At 41.5% G+C, this 22904-nt stretch overlaps 1 protein-coding gene across 2 annotated transcripts in view; it reads right to left on the bottom strand.

Moving 5' to 3' along the window:
• LOC147009062 (proto-oncogene tyrosine-protein kinase Src-like) overlaps positions 1-22904 on the bottom strand; it is a 44317-nt gene that overhangs the window by 2857 nt on the left and 18556 nt on the right. For both annotated transcript variants that reach the window (XM_085862874.1, XM_085862875.1), the window contains exons 5-10: positions 17778-17881; positions 14656-14805; positions 14390-14545; positions 13879-14058; positions 2119-2192; positions 1503-1656 (exon numbers count right to left, since the gene is read on the bottom strand). In XM_085862874.1, the coding sequence (XP_085719000.1) occupies positions 1503-1656; positions 2119-2192; positions 13879-14058; positions 14390-14545; positions 14656-14805; positions 17778-17881 (818 nt within the window). The remainder of the gene's footprint in view (positions 1-1502; positions 1657-2118; positions 2193-13878; positions 14059-14389; positions 14546-14655; positions 14806-17777; positions 17882-22904) is intronic.

The raw sequence follows: 22904 nt of genomic DNA, 5'->3' as shown, positions 1-22904 counted from the left end.
ACTGAACTGGGATCTAATTTTGAATTAATCTCGTGGGTTGCATCATGACTTGGGCATGGCTGTGCCGCGGATGCAGTGTTCCTGTACATTTGGGCAGGAATTTGTAATGTGTTCAGGATGCCGGTAATAACTCGCTTCCTCTTCATGAAACATACCTTTGTGTCTGTAGCATCCACTAACTAATACCAGCAGACAGGACACCCGGTTTAATATCCTTCCGAGGGACGATGCACACTTTGAGGCCTCACCTCCATTTGAAATACCAGGATGGCAGTTGTTTTTTTTTAAAACCTGAGTCATGATCCGAGGTGAGGCCGGACACAGTGTGACCACTTCTTGAGTGGTGTGACCATTGGCTCACCTTGGCATTTATGAAAATGAGGAGTGGTCACATTGGCCGGACAGTTCCAATGCGAGTGCGTGTACCCAGGGCCGGATTTTCCAAAAGGCAGCATAGGCCATTGGCCTAGGGCCCACCAGTAACTGGGAGCCCACCGGGGACTTGTATAAAAAAAATTATTTGATGAATCAGTTGGGATAGAAACTTATCTTGATCCACGTCAGAAGTTCATGGTGGACAATTTTTACACAATATTAGATTGCCTGAGGAATGAATTTGAGCGCAGAGTGAATGCCTATTCAGAAATAAAGATGTTTAGCTTTAGACCTCAAAGCTCAACTGGAACTCCTTGTCAGTACCTATTCCAGTTACCTGGAAGAATCTGTTTTAGATGAATTTTTGCAGTTTAAAGACATTTTGTCTTCTGAATCTGACAGGTCAGTGACAAACATTTCCACTTTGTTGAGATCTTAAGATGGTATTTTGACAACTGCCTTTCCAAACATGAGTATCTTGGTAAGAATGTTCCTTACCATCCCCATTACAAACTGTCAAGGAGAGAGGTCTTTCTTTATTCAATCTCGGGTGAAGAATCACCTGAGATCAACTTTGGGACAAACCAGATTAAACTCAGTTTCATTACTGTGCATTGAATCTGACCTCCTACAATCCCTTGACACAAACAGTATCATTGACAAATTTGCCAAAGAAAAAAAGCAGGAAAATGTTATTTTGAACTTCACATAGTTGTGCTTGCAAAATTTATTATGCTTCAGTTTCATTGTATTTTTCCATTATTCCTCTGTGTAAGATGTACATGATATGGAACTTGATTTACTTTGATGTACTTTGATGTACTTGATATGGAACTAATTTGAATAAAAATTGTTGATGTGTTACATTATGTTGTAATTCTTTTTTTTTACATTACAATATTACGATATATATATATATATATATATATATATATATATATATATATATATATATATATATATATGTAAAAATTTGTGGGAAGGGGCATTGATAAGGTTTGGCCGAGGGCCCACAAGCAAGTAAATCCGGCCCTGCGTGTACCTCGAGGCTATCCTCCCAGCCAAGTAACCAGACACTACTCACTCATGAATGACTGCAACATCCAATGTCCAAGTTTAGATCTCACCTTGTGAAACCAGGTTTTGACAATCCTCCAGGAGCCTTGTCAGACCAAAGTCCGCGATCTTACAGTTGAGCTCCTCACCCACCAGAACGTTGGCAGCACGCAGATCTCTATGCACGTAGTTCATGTGTTCGATGTATGCCATTCCAGCTGCAATCTCTCGCACACATCACACACGGGGCAGGAAGGAATATTACGTTTAAAATTTTTTTCCTTCCACACCTTGACGTTTTAGCCAGCGTATGGCAAGGTCTCAAAATGTATGTAAAACGCTGGCGTACGCTGAACTATTGATGTTTTTTTTAAGTTTTGGGTGTGTACGCGAGGTCTGCAAACCATCGTTGAAAGCGTAGTCACGTGCTAAATTGTGTGAAGCTATATATCATGAACCAGAACCAGATATGATTGTCCAATTACAGCTCATTTTGAAAGCTCACTTTTGTTGGATAGTTTGTTTTACTACTAACCTAAGTCATTTTGAAAACTAAGCTCAGTGAACATGTTCCCAAAATACAGGCGTCGTAACCAATTCACTCCGACATCGCTCACAGTGACAGGTTAATGTGCTTTCAACGATGTCTTTCTGGCAGGGCGTTTGCCTCACTTGATCACCATCTACCTGTGATGCCACGTCGACCAGGTGTGTTAGTTTGAGGTGTGAACGACAATTCCGAAGGTAATCCAGCAGGCAACCTGCAATACACAACACCCACGTGGCTTGTACACAGTCACCATGATGTTAACCTGAATACCAAACTGATAAATAAGTGTGTGTGTGTGTGTGTGTGTGTGTGTGTGTGTGTGTGTGTGTGTGTGTGTGTGTGTGTGTGTACACTCCCACGATCCTCATTATTCCACCTGTACCTATACTTGTACCGTGTTCCACCTGTACCTGTACTATAAAGGAGGTTTCTAAAAATGTTTCTCTCCATGAAAAGCAATCGTACTCCGTGGAGTTTAAAAACATCTCGTTTATCAGACAATTTGGTGTGAAAAAATTTTTTTTTTTTAAATCTCCATTCGTAATTCTGAAAAAAAAAAGTGAATTTGATTTTTCCTTTATTAATCCCAACCCGTTTGGAATGATGTCATCATGAAACTGATCAATTATAAACCCATCATTAATTACCAGTAAATCATCGATTAATCTAAAGGTGTTTCCACATATTTTCACAGATGTTCATTTATTCCTGCTCATGTTCTGGACCCAATCAGACTCGTACATGTGTAGGAACAAATCTAATCTTTCTAATCCATCTGTATCTCTCTTCTATCTTCAGAAAAAAAAAATATATATATATGTATAATCTCCGCCAGTCTGTCTGTCCGTCTGTTTGGGGAGGAGCTTCCCATTTCTGGGTGGGGTTTCCCCCATTCAGGGAGGAGCTTCAAAACCGAATCGCCGCCATTTTGTTTGATCTGTCAAGCGTCTTTTATAAGGCTCGCACTTTCTTGCACTCTCACGGCTTTATCTGAACTCGAATTCGACATCTGATTGGTTTTTTTTTCTTCATTGTTTTGTAGTCGCTAAGATGATTTAAGTTTTGGTTGTGAAAAATTGGACAAAAATTCATGTTTTAAAACAAAAATGCATCCTCGCTGAGAGAATTTGGTGAGCAGGATCAGCGTCAGGAAAATGAGCCACATGTCCATACAGCCGCAGCTGACGCTCACAGACTATGCAGGTAAAAAAATCTCATTTGAATCTCTCTCAACAACCGACTCTCTCAGTCTATCTCAGGACACAAAGTCCAACCAGCGATAGCCAAGGATTCTCTGAAGAGACCTGGTACCAAAGGAATTAAGTCTCCGTCTCAGATCCTTGGTCAGAGTCCAAGTCTCGCATACACAGAGCAAGACTGGAAGCACCAAGGACCTGAAGACTCGGACTTTCGTCCTCCCGCACTTCCTCCCGCAACTGGCATCGCCACACCCCATGATCCAGTGAATCCATGACTCCCCAGGCCTGACCCACACGTCGATTGACCTCTGAATCACAGCCAGCAGAGACATGAATATCACTGCCAAGGGAAGTGAATCTCTCCATGACCTCAACATCCTCACCACAAACAGGCACAGACGGACAGCGGCATCCAAGATGTCAATGAAAGCCTGGATCTTAGTTTTGACACAGGAAACCCGTAATCCAGCGGCTCCGAATCCTCAATCAGCACCTCGAGGGCCCCCAAAAGGATATCTAAAGTCTCCGCAAAGATGACTGCATCATCTGCGAGATCAAGGTCAGAGATCTTGACATTCCCAAACGATGCACCATCAAAGCTTGATCTTTCCGGCATCCTCCCGAGAATCCAGTCCATACAAGTGCTGAAAAGTGTGGGGGCCAGTACACACCTCTGACGAAGTCCAGTAACAACTGGAAATATGTCAGAGATGGTACCACCACATCTCATAGCACTCTCAGTACCAGAGTAGAGTTCAGACATCAGATCGATCAGTTTTGGTGGCACCCCACGAAGACCAAGAATCCTCCAGAGAGCATCCCGATTCACTGAATTGTATGCTTCTGCAGAGATCAGCATAGGCTGCAAGCAGCCCCTGCTGAAACTCTCGTCTGTGTTCGGTGAGGACACGAAGAGCAAGCATACGGACAATCGTTGACCTCTTTGGTGTAAAGCCTGACTGCTGTGGACGCTGGTGCTCAAGCAGATGGTGGCAAACCCTATCAAGAATTATCTGAGCAAAGACCTTGCCCGGCACTGAGAGCAGCGTCACCCCTCAGTAGTTGTTGCAGTCTTGGCAATCACCCTTCCCTTTCCAGGGAGGAACAACAAGGCCCCTCTTCCAGTCAGTTGGGATGATGCCTGTGTTCCAGGCAGAGCACAGAACTGCATGCAACGACACGAGTGCGGCATTTCCACCAGCCTTGAGAAATTCAGCATGGATGCCACAGATCCCTGGAGCTTTGCCCAATTTCAACCAGTTCACCGCAGCCCGTGTTTCCACAAGCAAATGTGGACCACAGTTGATTGGAGGGTCAGCAACAGGGATTGTAACACCCCTGACATCCAACTCGACAGCTGGTGCATCAGCCTGGTACAACTGCTCAAAGTAACTGGCCCAGCGGGCCTTCACTTCGTACTCCTCTGTCAAGAGCCTACCACCTTCTGCTCTAACTGCAGAACACCGAGGGATGGGCTTGGATGAACGCAATGGGTGAATTCCCCTGTAAGCAGGACGAGAATCCCTTGACCACAGGTGATGCTCTACCCCCTCACAGATTCCTCGCACATAGGCCTCCTTGTCCACCCTCAGTGCACGTACAGTTTTATGCTTCAACTCTCTGAACAGCTCAGCTCTGCTATTCAGCCTGGCCCTGCGACTCTGGTCAATGGTATCCAGTGTCCCTTGAGAGACAAAATTATTTATGCCCTATGGTGAGTTCCAAGACATCCACCGGCAACATCAAGGGCGGTGGTCTTGAAGGCACTCCACAACTCTTCAGGACCCCCCAAAGCACCCAGACTCCTCAAATCTCCACTCAGCTTGTTTGCAAACTCCTCAGCTCCCCTCTCATCCTTGAGCTTGCCAACATCCAGCTGAGGCTGCGATGGTACCATTCTCCAGGATTTAAGGTGCAACTTCAGAGTTGCTACAACAAGCCGGTGGTCAGTATTGAGGAACTGAGCACTCCAGTGGACCCTGCAGTTCTGGATCATCGTCCAGCGACCGTCAACGAAAACATGGTCAATCTCCTTTGCCACACCGCCAGCGTTGGAATACCAAGTGCAGCGATGAGCTTGTGGGCGCTGAAACCATGAACCAGCCACCCTAAGTCCATGACTTCTTGCAAAGTCAAGGAAGTTCGTGCTATTCTGGTTCTTAGTTCCTGACCCCTGGGGACCAACACATGTCTCATAACCATCCCAATCAGTTCCAGTCGATGCATTGAAATACCCCAAGACTAGAAGTGTATCTCGTCTGGGACAGTGATCAACCATAGACTCGAGCGTGGCGTAGAATGCATCCTTCACAGTGAGATCACTCCCCTCAGTCGGAGCATATACAGAGACCAGGGAAATGACACCAAAGGAGTGACGAATCCTGAGTCTCATAATATGCTTGTTGACCGGTGTTACCTCAATTATCATTGGGGTCAGCTTATTGGACACAGCGACAGCAACTCCTTGGGCATGGTAACCATCAGAGTGACCAGACCAATAGTAGGCGTAACCACCCACCATTATCTCGCCGCAATCCTGTCTCCGAACCTCAGAGAGAGCTGCAATCCCGATGTCCAAACGCTTGAGCTCAGATGATAACAGACAGGTGATCATCCTCTCTTAGGGATAGGACATTCCAGGCACCCACCCGAAGGGACCGCCTCAGGTTAACCCAAGGAGACCGCCGTCTGGTGGACGACACCTCAGCACCACTCCGACCCACTCTCCCGCAATCTGACCCAGGGATGTTACCCCGTGGTTTCCCTCCTATCATCAAAGAATGTGGTCACAAAGCCTTTACCACAATCCCGTCATCCGGTGAGCTGCCCTGCGAAGGGAAGCTGGACAGGAGGTACTCCCACGGAGTGGGTTTTTAGATTTCTTTGCGTTTTTGTGTTTTGCGGAATGAAGGGTTTTACGGTGGCCGGAGTGCAAATCCTGCCACCAACCTCCTAATAAAAAAGTAACCCAACTGCAGGAGGACGTCCGCAGACACAGTTGGGCACTAGATATGGATGGCCGTTGGCTCACAAGGAGCTCCTCCGCCCTTTGACAGGTTTTGTTTTTAATCCTGCTGGGTGTCCATATCCAAACACCCTCCTCACCAGAAAACCTGGTGGGGGAGACGGTTTAGTCGCCGACAACCCGACCATGGAACAGGTTAGTACAGGTTTACATGGTACCTGTAGCAAGTCACAGATCCAGTCTGACCTGACCTGACTCCTCTTTATCCCTCACAGCTTTATCATAACTCTAATTCACCATCTGATTTCATTTTTTGTTGTCACGAAGATGGTTTAAATTTCAGTTTCAGCAAAAGGTGAGAAAAATGGGACGCATATTGGTGTTTTTAGATAATAAAAAAAAAATTAATTTCAATAGCTCGGTTGAATATATCTGGTCGGACCCGATGTGGGGAGGGGAGGATGAGGGGAGAGAGGGGGAGTGGAGGAGTGAGGGTAGGGTGCCCTTCTCAGGAATTAGTTGTAATCCAGTAGTTGTTTTCAATGTATCTGGTTGGACGTAATGTGGGGAGGAGTGAGGGGAGAGGGGAAGAAAGGAGTGATGAGGAAGCGATAATTCATCTATGTAAAAATGGTAATTTAATTATTGTTTAATTATGTATTTTTGAATTGTTTAATTATATATTTTTCATCTCCCAGTATATATATATATATATATATATATATATATATATATATATATATATATATATATATATATATGTATATATATATATATATATATATATATATATATATATATATATATATATATATATATATATATAAATAGTTTATTTCAGGTGAGTCATAACTCTTATCCAACTATATAATTAAAGAATACTTTGAAAAACTTTGCACGTGATAAATTGAATTTGTGGACTAACGATGGAATCCAATATTTATTAATAACGTTTTGTTTTAAGGAATTTTTAATTTGCAAAGTGAAGTGTATTTGATGCAAGTAAGTCAAGACAGGTTCTCCCCACTCTCCTCAAGTCAAGTCAATCAAGTCAAGACAGAAGTGAATCACTCTCCACCTTCTCTCACCCCTCACCCCCTACTTCCATCCCCACTCCTGTGCACAATCCTCTCCCTCTCCCTCCTCTTGTGAGTGAACCATCAGATACGAAGAGGGCCAATCCAAATGTCATACATGTCTTTGCCTGTGGGTTTCCCATCAGTGCCCCACTAGTCTACATGATAATACTCTCCTCCATTGTGTATGCTCATTCAGGGAGGAGCTTCAGGGCTTGGAAGGGGCTACCCCGTTCAGGGAGGGTCTTCAAAATGAAATCGCTGCCATTTTGTTTTGCTCTGTGTCGTGTAGGTCTGAGGCCCCTTTTGTCAGGCTCACACTTTCTGACTCTCTCATGGCTTGATCTCAACTCTCATTCGATATCTGATCTAATTTTTCATAGTTGTGAAGATCATTTCAGACTCAGTTGCAGCAAAAGGTCACAAATCGAAAGAATATTGGCGTTTTCAGAGAAAATGCATTTTTTTATGTCTGTGGTGACGAAGTTGTCAATGGGTCATTATGTTTTCGGGTTGTCCGTCCGTACGTCCGTCCATCCTAATTTTCTCTGTTTTCTCTGCAACCACTTATCCGATTGACATGAAATTTTCACCAAAGGTGCAACTGTCATGGAGAATGTTTCTCTGATAATTATGACGTCATAGGTCACGTGTGGCAGCTGTGTTGGAATAATGGAAAACCTTTGAACCTCTGTATCTCCGAAACTGCTTCATAGAAAAAATTGGAACTTGGCACATGTGAAGTACTCCCCGTGGGAAACAACTGTGATTTTTTTTTAAAATGATGTCATAGGTGGCTTCATTATGACGTCATAATTGCATACATCAAATGCTTTATCTGATCAGAATGAAAAAATTTGAGGGTCATCTTCGGCTAAATTATGCCTGGTGTTGGCTTAATGGTTAGGGTGGCGGGCTTTGGATCCTAGGGTCCTGAGTTCAAATCTCACTCAGCTGTTGGATTAATACCAGGTGAGGTTAACTCGGCCTGTCATCCTTCCGAGGTCGGCAAAATGAGTGCCAGCATTTTGCTGGTATACTGTGTCAGAGTGGCGACCCATCCAGGATTGTGCCCAATAGCCAAGGAGACTGCGAAAAGCAGCACCAACACTCTGCACAGAGTATGGTCCCAATCTCCTCTCCTCCAAGGCTAAACTGTAATTGGTAAAAAAAAAAAATTGATGATGTCATTGGTCACATTGTTCGGCAGCCATCTTGTTTCTAACATAAAATCTTCAAAAATCTTCTCCGAAATGGCTGAACAGATTGAGGCGAAACTTTTCAGGTATGATTGCCGGCCGATCCTTGAGGAACAAAAAGTTATTCAACTACTACGTCATAGATCACATGGTTTGGCAGCCATATTGGCAAGTAATAACTTTTTTATGTGCTTTTAACGATTTGGTAGCCATATTGGCGAGTAATAAAATATATTTAAGGCGAGTAATAACTCTTTTCCAACTATATAATTAAACAATACTTCAAAAAACTTTGTGCGTAATACATTTAATATATGTGGACTAATGATGGAATTGAATATTTATTGATAACATTTGATTTTAAGGAATTTTAAATTTGTGAAGTGAAGTGTATTCGATGTTTTGAAGTTTTAAAATAGACAGAAGGAAGTCAGTCAAGCCAGGTTCTCCCCTCTCTCAAGTCAAGTCAATTAAGTCAAGGCAGAAGAAACTCGCTTTATACCCTCTCCCCCTACCTCCCTCGTCTACCCTGTACAAGATCCTCTCCAGGTCTCCCATCTCCCCTGTGTAATTTGTGTGATGAGGGGGGATAGGAGAGAGAGAGAGTAGAGAGTGTGGAAGGGGGAAAGAGTGTGAGAGGGGGAGAGAGTGTGAAGTGAGGGGAGAGATGGGCACGGGGTAGAATTCAGATCTTGAAGTCACATTTTACATTATAAACTGTATTTCACATGTGTATGGACAAGTAGTCACATACTATGTGAAGGAAATAAATTGTGTAGATTACATCATTTCTGGATCTGATGGATTGCCAGTTCCAATCTTGGAAAACTCTAAGTGCAGCATCTAACTCAAAATGTCAAAATGTCATCCATGGCTGTGCCCGTGGCTTTCCCACGGGTGCCCCGCAAGTAAATAAAATTAGTCATCTGTCTGTCTGTCTGTGTCTGTTCATGTTTTTTGCAAAGACCGCTGGGCCAACAACCACGACATTTGGCACACAGACCAAGTCCGACCCGGGGATTGCCCTCAGGGTGTTGTCATCCACCACCGCAGCCTTTAAAGACCCTTTCGACCCCAAACAGCCTGAAGACCCTTTAAACACTTTTGACCATAAAGACTTTTTTTTTTGTAAACCATGTCGAGGCTCGTGTATAAGCTAATACACAGAACATATAATGAGGCAGGAGACCAGAGGGGTGGGAGAGGGAAGCACAAAATAGTGGGGAATACAGAGAATAGGACATCTGTGGAAGGAAGAGGGATGGGGTGGAGTACACGGGGTAAACAAGATTGTACTACAGGGACTTTCAGGAAAGAAAAAAGGGAATTTGAAGGAGGTGGGTTTGGGGTGAATTAACGGGGGTAGAAAACATCAAGATTTTGGATGGGAGAAGATATGAGATGGTGGTGAACAGTTATTTTGAAAACCTGTAAGGAGGAGTGGGATTGAAGAGAGTGTGGGAGTTTGTTCCAAAGGTGGAGAAAAAGATGAATGAAAGAGTGAAGATGAGCAGTGATTCTTGATTTTTGCAGTTTTACAAGAAGGAGTTTTTTGGTGGACCTTGAGCGCCCTGCAGAAATATGGAAGAGAAAGATCACAGACAGAGCAGGGGGGAGGCAAGGCCGGAGAGGAGACAGTATATGACAAAAAGACCACCGATCTGCCTCTGGTGAGAGAGTGAGAGACCCAAAGACTCAGCTTCATCGCAGGAGATACCAATGATCCTAAAAGCCTTGCTTTCCACAGCGTGAAGTCGAGCTAGGTGCAAGGCAGGAGCACCACCCAAGAGTGGGGAGCAGTACTCCATCAGACTGCGGATGAAAGCTTGCTAAGTGGTTAGAAGCTCAGGTGTGCCAAGGAAGGACTTTGCATGATGTAGGAAGGGTGCCCAGTCAGTCCAAAAAAAAAGTCAATCAAAACCAGAAAAAGCAGAGGACCAAAAACACTGCCTTAAGGAACTCCAGCCGTGATGGGAAGAGGAGATCAGAGAATTCCATTAAGAGCCACACATTGACTGAGATAGGAGAGGAAGTCTGTGAGCCATGAGTGGAGATGGCCTTGGATGTCATCAGAAGAGTGTTTGGTGAGCAGTGCAGGGATGCCAGACTGTAATTAAAGCATGCAATTTGTCTCGGGAGGATGGCTCTGATCTCATGTTTGGCAATGAGGACCTCCATCCATTGGTGGGAAAGCAGAAGCAGCATATACAGTGTTGAGTGACCTGGTCTAAATCCAAATTGATAATTCTCAGAAATCAAGCCATTGGAGAAGAGGAAGGATTTGATGTCAGAAGCGATGATGGATTCCATGATCTTGCTGATGATTGGGAGAAAGCTGATTGGTCTGTAGTTATAGGGATCAGTTTTTGCACCTTTTTATGCAGAGCAGGAATGCTTGATGATTTCCAAGCAGATGGCAGAGAACCTTGAGTAAATGAGAGGGTGAATAGAACAAAGGGAGGGTGAACAAGAGCAGCAGAGCAGGTTTTCAGAAAATGAGGGCCAATGCCCTCTGGACCAGTTGCAGAATCTGAGTCCAGGTATGACAGCAAACTCCCTACCTTGTCAGGAGAAAACGACACAGAGTCCCAGAGCAGCTGGTTGCGACTGGGTAAGGTGGGTACAGACAGCGATGGGTTGGGACGCAAGATTTAGAAGCAAACACCGAGTTTAGGCATTCAGCCTTTTCACGTGCGGTGTCAGCTGTGCAGCCATTTGAGGTAAGGGAGGGGATGGAGGGGGACAATACACCAGAAACAGACTAATCCAGATGCCACCAGGATTTGGAGGAGGGAGACAGGTTTGAGAGTTCAGACTTGAGATGAGAAAGATGTTGATTTCTGGCTCTCCTCGGGGTAGACACACGCTTGTTCCAAGCTTTGTGGAAGGAACTCAGATTGCCTACAGTTGGATTTGCCCTCCATGAGGCAAAGGCAAGTTGTTTCAGGACAACAGCTTTGCCACAAGCTTCAGTGTACCATGGGCAGGAGGAAGGGTAGTACAACTGAAGACAAGATGGGCTAAATCTGTGCATGAGAGAGAGCAATTTTTTTTGAGAGAATTCCCAGGATGAGTTGTCAGAGAACGTAGAGATGGGAGACCAGTCTCGAAGTTTGATGGCTGCTTGAAGTACCTGCCAGTCATCCTGAGTGAAATGCCAGACTCGACTGTGCTGAAGTGGTTCTCTGATAACAGTCAGACAGATGACCGCTTCAAATAGCATATGGTCAGATGAACCGATTGGATCAGAAGAAGAACAGCAGACATTTTCTGGGGAATTGGTCAAAATCAGATCCAGAAGAGATAGAGTACCATTGGTTGAGATCTGGGTTAGGAAGTTGACAGATTGAGTCAGTCCCAATGAGCCGCAGAAGTCTTTTGCTGAAGTGCCATGGTAGGTGCGGGAGGTACCCACACCCAGCAAACTGGTATGATGACAATTGTAGTTACCACATATGAGGAAAAGAGAGTTGGGATGAGAGGATAGAAGTTGGAAAATGGAGAAAATAAAAACTGATAGTAATAAGGAGAAAAGACAATAAACATGATTGTGCACACAAACGGGAAGACAGGTCTCAGGGAAAACCCGATATGACAAGACCGATGAAAACTCACCAAATAGCACAAATTTTGAAACAAAACCGAACTTGGAATACACAGTAAACATGGAGGCAACAAAATAAACAGTCAAAATGCAACAAACAATGACCGGAAACTTATCTTTGAGAAAGTCGGCAGAGACCCCTGGAGAGAACCAAGGGTTGCTCAAAAACCAGGACCAGTGACCAAATATGCAAATCCTCTTAAAATTTCAAATCAATCGGATGAAAATCGACGATTTTAGAAATACCGCATATGTTGACCTTTTTTTACCTGCAGACCCCAAAAGTAATTGGTGGTTGAATTCAGTAACATGATATGCAAATCCTGTTCAAATTTCAAGTTAATCAGATGAAAATTGAGGATTTTAGAAATTCCACCTTAGTTGTTGACCTTTGGCCTATGTTGACCTCAAAAATAATTCTTAATTGATTTCAATCACCAAATCAGCAATTCCTCTTCGAATTTCAAGTCAATCGGATGAAAATTGACAATTTTAGAAATTTGGCCTATATGTTGACCTCAAAAATATATAATTGGTGGTTGAATTCAGTGAACTGATCTGCAAATCCTGTTCAAATTTCAAGTCAATCACATGAAAACTGAGGATTTTAGATGTTTGACAAAGTTGTTGCCCTTTGGCCTATGTTGACCTTTTTTACCATTTGACCTCAAACAATAGGCTTCTTACTTGTGACCAACTCCACCATTTGGTAAAGTTTTCTGAAGATCGGTTTAAAATTGTGACCTGCAGACGATTTACGTGCAAACAAACAAACAAATGAATGAAAAATCACTCATCGAGTGACAACTTGACGAAACGGAACGGCACTCCGTAGAGAACATACCTCCACCAGGCTGAATAGTTTACATTTTGTATGTCACTGATAGGTCGGATCTGATTCTGGACTTTAACCAAAATCGAATTGGCTTGTTCTTGTCACCGAACCAACTCTTTCACCTCGTTTTTTCACAAGTCGTCCACAACTTTAAGAGATAACATGCAATATACATAGTTTTTGGCCCCATTTCTCAACGGTGAAGAATCACCTGAAAAATTCTCGAATCCCGATCCAGATTCAGATCTTCACCAAAATCGAATACATTCGTCCTCGTCAAACACCCAACCTGTCCGTCCACCAAGTTTAATCCGAATCCGTCCACAACTTTATGAGATTTCGTGCAATATCGTTTTTAGCCCCATCTCTCAATGGTGAAGAATGTTAAAAAAATTAAATAAGTCTTGTATCCACATCTGGATTCGGATCTTCCCCAAATTTGAAACATTCCTTCATTTTGGCACTCACAACCTGTCAACCAAATTTCGTGTGAATCCATCAATAACTTTTTAAGATATTGTGCTATATATCGTTTTTTGGCCCTATCTCTCAATGGTGAAGAATCACTTAAGGAATTCTCAGAACCGGATCCGGATCTGGATCTTCCCCAAAATTTAGCGTTGCTGTCCTTGACTGGTCACCGACACACAAAAAACAAAATTCAAAACGATTGCTTGAAAACTGTGGCCAAAAATTGTGTGACAAACAGACAAACACACGCTACAGACCAACATACTCGGCAAAAACAAGTTTGTGTTGTTTTTTTTTTTGAGCAAAACAAAAACAAGTTTTTGCCAAGTAACAAACAAACAGAATCACAGACCAGACCAACCAATAGACCTGGGAATCTTCGAATTTGCAAGTAACAAATTCGAATTTGCAAGTAACAAACACACACACACACACACCGATTATTGTATCTCAGTTCAGCTTTGGTTTGGTCCAAACTAAAGTATATTCTCATTGCTGATTTGCTAATGTGCATGTTGCGTTTTGTTGAATATCGAGCTTGTTCAAACCTCCACTCATGTATTCGGTCACGATGTAGATTGGCTCTTCCGACACGACGGCGTAGAGCTGCACGAGGCGCTCATGACGGAGACGCTTCATGACTTGAGCCTCCTGCAAGAAGGCTGTCGGAGCCATTGCACCTTCACGCAGGGTCTTCACTGCCACACATGTTGTGTCGTTCCAAGTTCCTACCGGTGAATTGCAGAAAAAAACATGTCGATACTAATTCATCTCGGAATCAACACTTACTGTTTAATAGATCGACTCATCGGATCACTTTACTGACTGCTTAATGCACTTACTCGACTGATGATCTGAACCCATAGTTTCCTGATTCTGGGATCCCAAATTCCAATCACAAAATGCGTGTTCATTTCTCGATTGACCACAAATCTACTTGTGTAAAAGTACACCAATGTCTCCTGTTGTCCAGGTTTTGACGCATTACGATGTAAAATCAATGTTAAGTATTGCACATTTGGAAAGTGGTGTATGGTCATGCCACATGGTAGACCTCACCCATCCACACATCGCCGAAGCACCCTGAGCCGAGCTTGACGTCGAGATGAAGTGTACTCCTGTCGATCTCCCACATGTCTCGTGCCAGGCCCAGCGTTTGCGGTGCACTGCCAGCGCACGGCCGAGTGAGGTTGTGACAAAGCCCGTCGGACGTTTCTGAAGTACACGTGTCCCACAAACAGCACAGGATGCCGTGTTTACGTCTGTCTAAACCAGTTGCACACAAAAATGAATCGAGTTTCGTCATACATGACAATTGTCCTCACTGGAGTAATGTTGTACCAACTCGGTGATGGTCTCAAAATGAACTCGGTTTGTGATGTAATGGCCTCCGTTGTCCAACCGCCTGATCTTGTAATGTTTCACTTTTCCTCCTTTAGTTTCGTCTTCATCGAGGATCGAGATCGCGAAGACGCCTGTGGCAATGTGAAAACATCATGGTATGTTTTTACACCATTCAGGTAAAATTGAATCCGTGATAATCCACCGATACTTCCTTCCAAAGTGCTGTTCATATTAAAGGAAGATCCCAAAGTTAACTTATGTGTGTGTGTGTGTGTGTGTGTGTGTGTGTGTGTGTGTGTGTGTGTGTGTGTGTGTGTGTGTGTGTGTGTGTGTGTGTGTGTGTGTGTGTGTGTGTGTCCACCTTTCTGTGTTTTGTGTAGTATGTTTATATTTCTCTACGTAGAGACTTAGCAAAACTTTAAATTCATTTTCTGAGGATTAACTTATCGGAGTGAAGGATTTCAAACTTGGGCAGGCATGTATAAAATCATTCCATTCATGGTAGTGGAAAAGTAGGAGAGCAGTACTTAAATCAATTAGTTTACTGTTGTAAGTCTGGTGTAAAAGAATATTGTGACGGTTCTACGAAACCGTCACTCCCCAAAGCAATGGCACACAACACCTAGTGATTCCCAAGATAGTTATATCATTCGTATTCGTTCCAAGTGGCTCTTCCCTTATGTGTAGTGGGGTTATGGGTCGTATGCGTTGCGTGGTATTAGGTGGTATTTTTCTTCTCGTTCCTTTCCTATCTTGCTTCTCCGCACACAAGCCTCTCGTTCATGCATGCAAGCAGTTCATTAGCATGCGCGCACCATTACCCAACAGACACTTCACTTCAACTTTCACCTTAGTATGACCGCAATACTACAACATTCTCACAACGATCCAAACGCCTTTATAATAATCACCACACCATTGAAACATAACCAAAGCTTGCTGTACCTTCACCATTGCCGCCTCAACCATAACAAACAGCCACAATGAACAACCACACCATAGACTCACCGCTACGCTGCTGCTACCACCACCTCAATCACAATTACCACCGATGACCCCCACTCCCTTTTGGACCAACAATGCATACCCTTACAGACATTTGGACTCAGGATGTTCAAGCATCTAACTTTTAGAAGTTGTGCCAGTCATTCTAATAAGCCTCTCCTATATAACAAACATTGTGCTGTGGTGGATCTATTGTCCACCGGGTGGCTCTGTGGTCTGCACATGTGGCCATGCATGCGGCATTGAATGCGAATTGCTCTGATCCCAAAATAATACAACCTGAACATATGGGATGGGAACGACAAGGAAATGTGCCGAGGCTTAAACTCCGAGATCTGAACCTGATACCAAAAGTGTGCAGATAAATTATTTCCTGTTCCTGTAGCACAGGCTGCAAGACACTTCGCTGCTCCTGCAAGAAAGTGAAAATGCCTTGCACCAGAGCTTAGAGTTGCAGAGACAATATGTCAGACAATGAATATGCAAATGTTGACTCGGTTGCATGATGACGATTTGTACTTCTGAATATATAATTTATTTGCATGTATTTCTCCAATTTGAATTTGGGTAAATGCGGTTGATATGCTATTATATTTGGTAAAAACATAGGATTATTCTTGTCATACAAATATTACAAAATTGATGAATTGGTCATATTTGAAATGTTATTTACAGTCTACTGATTGGAATATTCCATGATATTTGCCCCTGTTGTTTACTTTAGTATAATGTACTGCATTACAATCAGTGTTTTTCAATGACACAGTATGTTTATGCAACAATAACAGTGAATATACCTTTGTTCCACCTTGTGTACACAATGACTTATTCAATAAATGCCAAAATAATGCCTTTTTGGTGGCCATATTGGATTTGCCATTTTGTGTGCTGATGATGCAAAATCGAGCTTGGCGACAAGCAGATTCGGTTTCAGCACATCAAATTCACTTTAGAAAGGCTTGTTGACAGCTTGTATTAGGAAATTCTTCATGATGTAATATTTTACAAAATCCTTCTAGTCGAATAGGCGGAGAGTGTGGAGAATGAGGTAGGATGCCAGACTGTATCAAAATAACGAGATATGTCGAGGGACACAGCCCTGATCTCATGTCTATCCTGTCATTGAGGACCTCCATCCATTGTTGGGTGAGTAGATGCAGCAGGCCCAAGGTAGAGTGGCCTACTGTGGATCCAAATTGGCGACCTGAGATGAGGCTGGTGGAGAAAAGGATGCATTTCATATCAACTGCGATGATGGATTCCATAACCTTGCTGATTATTGGAAATAAGCTGATAGCTCCATAAGATGATCGGGTGAAATGGGCAGAGAAAGGATGTGCAAGAGCAGCAGAGCAGATTTTTAAGACATGTAAGCTGATGCTGTCAAATCCATTTGCATTGAGAGTCTAGGGTGAAAAGAAACTTCTCAACCTTCTCAGGTGCAAAAGACACAGAGTCCAGGAGCAGTTGGATATGACTGGTTGGGTTGGTATAGTGAGCAAGGGGTTGGGGACACAAGATTTGGAAGCAAACAGAGAATTGAGGCAATCAGCCTTCTCACGAGGGGAGTCGACTGTGGTGCCACGTGAAGTGAGGGAAGGGATGGAAGATATCGTGCTATATATTACTGTATGTCTTTGTTGGCCCTATCTCTCAATGGTGAAGAATCACTTTAATATTATAGTATCCAGATCTAGATCTTCACCAAAATCGAATAAATTTGTTCTTGTCACACACCCAACCTGTCCACCAAGTTTCATCCGAATCTGTCCATAACTTCTTGAGATATCCTTCTCACAGACAAACAGGGGTGAATACATAACCAGCTCCACCTTTGATGGCAGAGGTAAATATGTCTTTTGGTGATACTGCACCTGAATGGAAACTTTGGTCACATCAGTATCAAATCCAGAACCATACAACTCAGGCCAGTTATCCATGCACTTAACACCTTTAAATTCGTAAGCTTTACAGGGTAAATATCCACCAAACAATTCAGAACAGAATGTCCCAATTGCTCACACATTCTGAGGTCACACACAACATGCTGTACCATTGTATCTGTGTTAGAACACGCTTTCACACGTAGTTCACTTACCTCGTGTGGTTTCGCTCTCACGTACAAGGAATGTCCCTGGGATGTTTTCAGGCCTGAGCAAAGTCCTCTCTGCATCCTTACGGGTCATGTTTTCAAAGTACCATCTGCAGGAGCAAGACAGGTATTGAGCACATCTCCCATCATAACAGATACCGAAGTCCATTCACAGGCATGTTGATATCTGCACCCACTTTCAACATTGTTCAAAAGCTTCAAATCGCAAAACGAATTACCTTTATTATCAGAATGTTCATGAAAATTACCATTTTTACATCCAATATACAGTATAAAGCTCTTTCTAACCACTGACTGATTCACTGATATTAAAGATCGGTGCCTTCCAGGTGACATAGAAAGCTGAAATTTTGTGTGCCAATGGACATCGAAGCCATTACACCAGGAAAAAATCACAGAATCGTCGGACGGCATCCGTAAATGAAAAAAAAAGGTAAATGGAAAAAAAACTGAAAAAAAAACACAGGTGAACAACCTGAGACAATGGATAAGCATGGTAATCATGTGTGCTAATGGACATCAAAGCTGATACACTGGGATAAATTACAGAACCATTGGAAAGCATCCATGAATGAAAATATAAATAAATGAATAAAATGAATGCAGGTGAGCAACCCGAGACAATGGAGGAGGAGGGTAATTTTGCCTGCCGATGGACATCAAAGCTGATACACCAGAAAAAAATCATAGAACCATCAGAAATCATCCATAGATGAAAATATAAATAAATGAAAATAAATGAATGAAAAATCAAATGCAGGTCAGCGACCTGAGATAATGGAGAAGCACGGTTTGCATGCTTACACAATGTGTAGGCATACCCCGCTAATATATGAATACATACATTACCATTTTTACAAATACGAATAAATACATAACCTTTTTGCATATATTAAAAACATTCCCATTTTTACATATATGAATAAATATATGACCATTTTTACAAATATGAATAAATACATGACCATTTTTTCATCTATGAATAAATACATTACCATTTTTACATATATGAATAATTACATTACCATTTTTACATATATGAATAATTACATTACCATTTTTACATATATGAATAAATACATTTCCATTTTTACATGTATGAATAATTACATCACCATTTTCACATATATGAATAAATACATTTCCATTTTTACATGTATGAATAATTACATCACCATTTTTACATATATGAATAATTACATCACCATTTTTACATGTATGAATAATTACATTACCATTTTTACATATATGAATAATTACATTGCCATTTTTACATATACGAATAAATACATTGCCATTTTTACATACATGAATAATTACATTACCATTTTTACAGAAATTAAAAATTACATTACCATTTTTACATATACGAATAAATACATTGCCATTTTTACATACACGAATAACTACATTACCATTTTTACAGAAATTAAAAATTACATTGCCACTTTTACCGATATGAATAAATACATTGCCATTTTTACATATATGAATAATTACCTTACCATTTTTACAGATATGAATAAATACATTACCATTTTTACATGTATGAATAATTACATCACCATTTTCACATATACGAATAAATACATAACCATTTTTACAGAAATTAATAATTACATTACTATTTTTACAGATATGAATTATTACATTACCATTTTTACATATATAATTAAATGCATTGCCATTTTCACATATACTAATATATACATTATTATTTTACAGAAATTAATATAATTAAACTACTATTTTTACAGAAATTAATAATTACACTACCATTTTTACAGATACGAATAAATACATTGCCATTTTTACATGCATGAATAAATACATAACCGTTTTTACATATGTGAATAAATACATTATCCTTTTTACATGTACAAATAAATACATTACCATCTTTACAGAAACAAATAAATGCATGACCATTTTTACATATACGAATAAATACATTACCTTTTTACATATATTAATAATTACATTGCCATTTTTACATATGTGCATGGCTCACAAAGTGGGTATGCTGTGGTATGTTTGTGGGAAATTCCACATCACACTATTATGAGGGACTTAGACAAACCATCATTGGTCAGAAATGAAAATGGACATCTTTGGGAACCTGTAGAAACCGGCAATATCATACTCTCCATTTCCCTGTTTTAGTAAAGATTAATGAAAGCACCAGAATATGGGTATTGTAACCTTGGAAATGTTACAGTTTAATTGGTAATTTTTTTTAATTTTTACTGTACGTTTCTTATGTGACAGTTATTTTGAGTGTGGTGACAAAGAATGTGAACTTTGGTGTCTCTTTTATGTTTTGATGATGTTCTGTCTCCCTATTCGGGTTTTCTGGCATCTACCCTATCTGATGAAATAATGGATTCGTACATAACGCTTCGTGTCCACTGCATCGAGAAAAATAAGGAGTCCAGTGTTGATAATGTTTCTTATGATTTTTATTCCAAATTTCCCTTAATTTCTTGGAAATATGACAGAGTCTAACGGCAGAAAAATATAGATCAAAATTGTGATCAGAAAAATAAAACTCGGACCGCAAGTAATCCCGTCTTGATTTTCGTGTCAGTCCCGTTATGTACGAATCATCATCTCTCGCCGGACGTAAATAACGCGAGCATTAGAAAATCTTGCCGTCTTGCAAACTTCCCCGATTGATGGATATAATAGGCACTTGCAAGCATGTCAGCACATTTCCATTCGCCATTGAGCGCAGCGTTTGTCTTCGTGTCCGTGTCTTTGCGAGAGCCGTAACGTACGAATCCAGCGTGAGGATGCCGAGCTGAACGAGGTGACTCGCATTTGTCTGATAATTCTTCATTTTAACCAACGCTAGAATTTTTTTGGTGCTTCGTGAGGATCCGAGAGGTAAGAATTATGTTTTTCTTTTCATGTTTAAAGTGATTATTTTCAAAAGTTCGAAAGAAATAAATTCGATTTTAACGTTATTTTTCGCTTACAAGTGTGGCTTTCTTTGCTACTGAACTCGTCTGTGTTTTCTTCGTAATTTATAACATTGGACTCTCTCAAAATGTGTTGTTTTTTTTCTTTCTCCTGTCACATATTGAGCCTGTTTAAAAAGGCAGAGTAAAAATTATCTGTTTCTTATCGCAAAATATAATATTTACGTTGTTATTTTCATCTGATTCCATACATAACGCTGACACCAAGCTCGAAATTTGAACGTGTATTTACAGTGTTGTATATATTCAGTGGTAACTTAAAAACCGGACGTGCTGCAGGTCTAAAAATTTAGATTTAGCAATTTGAATACATGCAGATTAACATAATGGGTTGCATTTCATGTTTCCCTAAACTTTTTTTTTTATGAATAAATACATTACCATTTTTACATGTATGAATAATTACATTACCATTTTTACATATATAATTAAATACATTGTCATTTTCACATATACGAATAAATATATTACCCTTTTACAGAAATTAATAATTAAACGACCATTTTTACAGAAATTAATAATTACACTACCATTTTACAGATACGAATAAATACATTGCCATTTTTAAATGCTTGAATAAATACATAACCGTTTTTACATATATGAATAAATACATTATCCTTTTTACATGTACAAATAAATACATTACCATTTTTACAGAAACAAATAATTACATTACCATTTTTACGTACACGAATAAATACATTACCATTTTTCCATGTATGAATAAATACACTACCATTTTTACATATACGAATCTGGTGCTTCAACCACGGAGGAAGAAGGGCCGATGCCCAATGCTCACTTCACTTTGCCAGGGCCCGGGGGTCATCCTGTCGCAAATCTGCAACGTGGTTTATGGGATCAAAATGGGGCCACGGGCCCTCCCTCCCTTGAATCATCCATGTGGACCGCATTAGGCCTTACCATACCAGGGTGAGGAAGCACTACTGTGTGCCACTCAAATGATGCAGGCAGTGGAGGCAGATCCGAGTATCACCGCGGAGTGGGGGGGGGGGGGTTCAGACTGACATGGCATATGCTCGGGATGGGTGACCTTTCGAGGGTATGTAGATGAACTAGTGATGGTTAGTTAAAAGAAAGGTGCTAGTAAAAATGAATGGTGGGGAATGCACGAGCGAAGTAGAGGAATTGAACTAGGTAGGGCATGACACCATCGTGTCTCTCATGACTGCAGAATGAATGGGTATAAGAAAAGCATGGGGATGGAGCGGTTACAAATGTGTTGGAGTGTGAGAGTGGTGAGTAAAATGGTTTGAAGGAATGAATGTGGAGGGAAGAATCCCTCTCAAGAAAACCCAGGAGGAAATATCGCGGGAATTGAGCAATTTTGGAGGGGATACTGTTTCCGTGTTTGTGTGACTTAAGTACGGAAATTATTTTAAAGGGTACAAGTGTTCATTGATAGGCTGGGGGTGTGGCTTGTAGAAGAAAGGTTCAGGGATAAAAGGTCATTCAAGGGTAAAGAAGTGAGAAAGGTTCAGGGGGTAAAGGAGTGCTGGTAAACCCAGAAAGGTAAACCCAGAAATAACTCTGTCAGTTCTTTGAGTGCCTGACACTTTATTCGGAGAAGTTCAACTTCTTTATTCAGAGGAGCTGGGCGGTCATAAGCCTTTTCAATTGCTCTGAAGGATGCGACAATTGTTGGGTGAGAATAATCAAGAGGATAGCATACTAAAGCAGCTTGTTCTCCAACGATCGCCAATAAATGCTCAGCATATCCTTATTTCAACCAGCGATTCGGTGAATATCAAGCAACTTGACGATTATAGCTCACAAGATCATTGAAGTCGCTCCCCCACCCACTTCCTCCATCAGTGCGGTCACATCCCAGTTAGTCGGTGACGTGTCTGCACTGGCTTCATCCGACATGCAACGACCTAAAACCCAAATGGACCAGCTAACTGCTCAAGCGTCATCTTAAGGAGGAGCATGGTCGTAGATGGACACGCAGCAAAATGCAGGACACCGACACATGAGCATCCTGGTGTATGGCAACATGCAGTGGGCTCGTGTCGGTATCGCTGGCAATTTGTGGAGAATGCACACAAGTGTGTTCAGCCTTTTAGTTATCACAGCCCACCCCGTTTCACAGTTGGCAAATGCCACA

This window comes from Eptatretus burgeri, chromosome 17, assembly GCF_056783735.1.
Source record: "Eptatretus burgeri isolate ZD-2024b chromosome 17, Ebu_testis_v1, whole genome shotgun sequence".
Lineage (NCBI taxonomy): Eukaryota > Metazoa > Chordata > Myxini > Myxiniformes > Myxinidae > Eptatretus > Eptatretus burgeri.
Note: the sequence above shows the minus strand (reverse complement) of the source record. Positions and strands in the feature narration are given on the sequence as shown.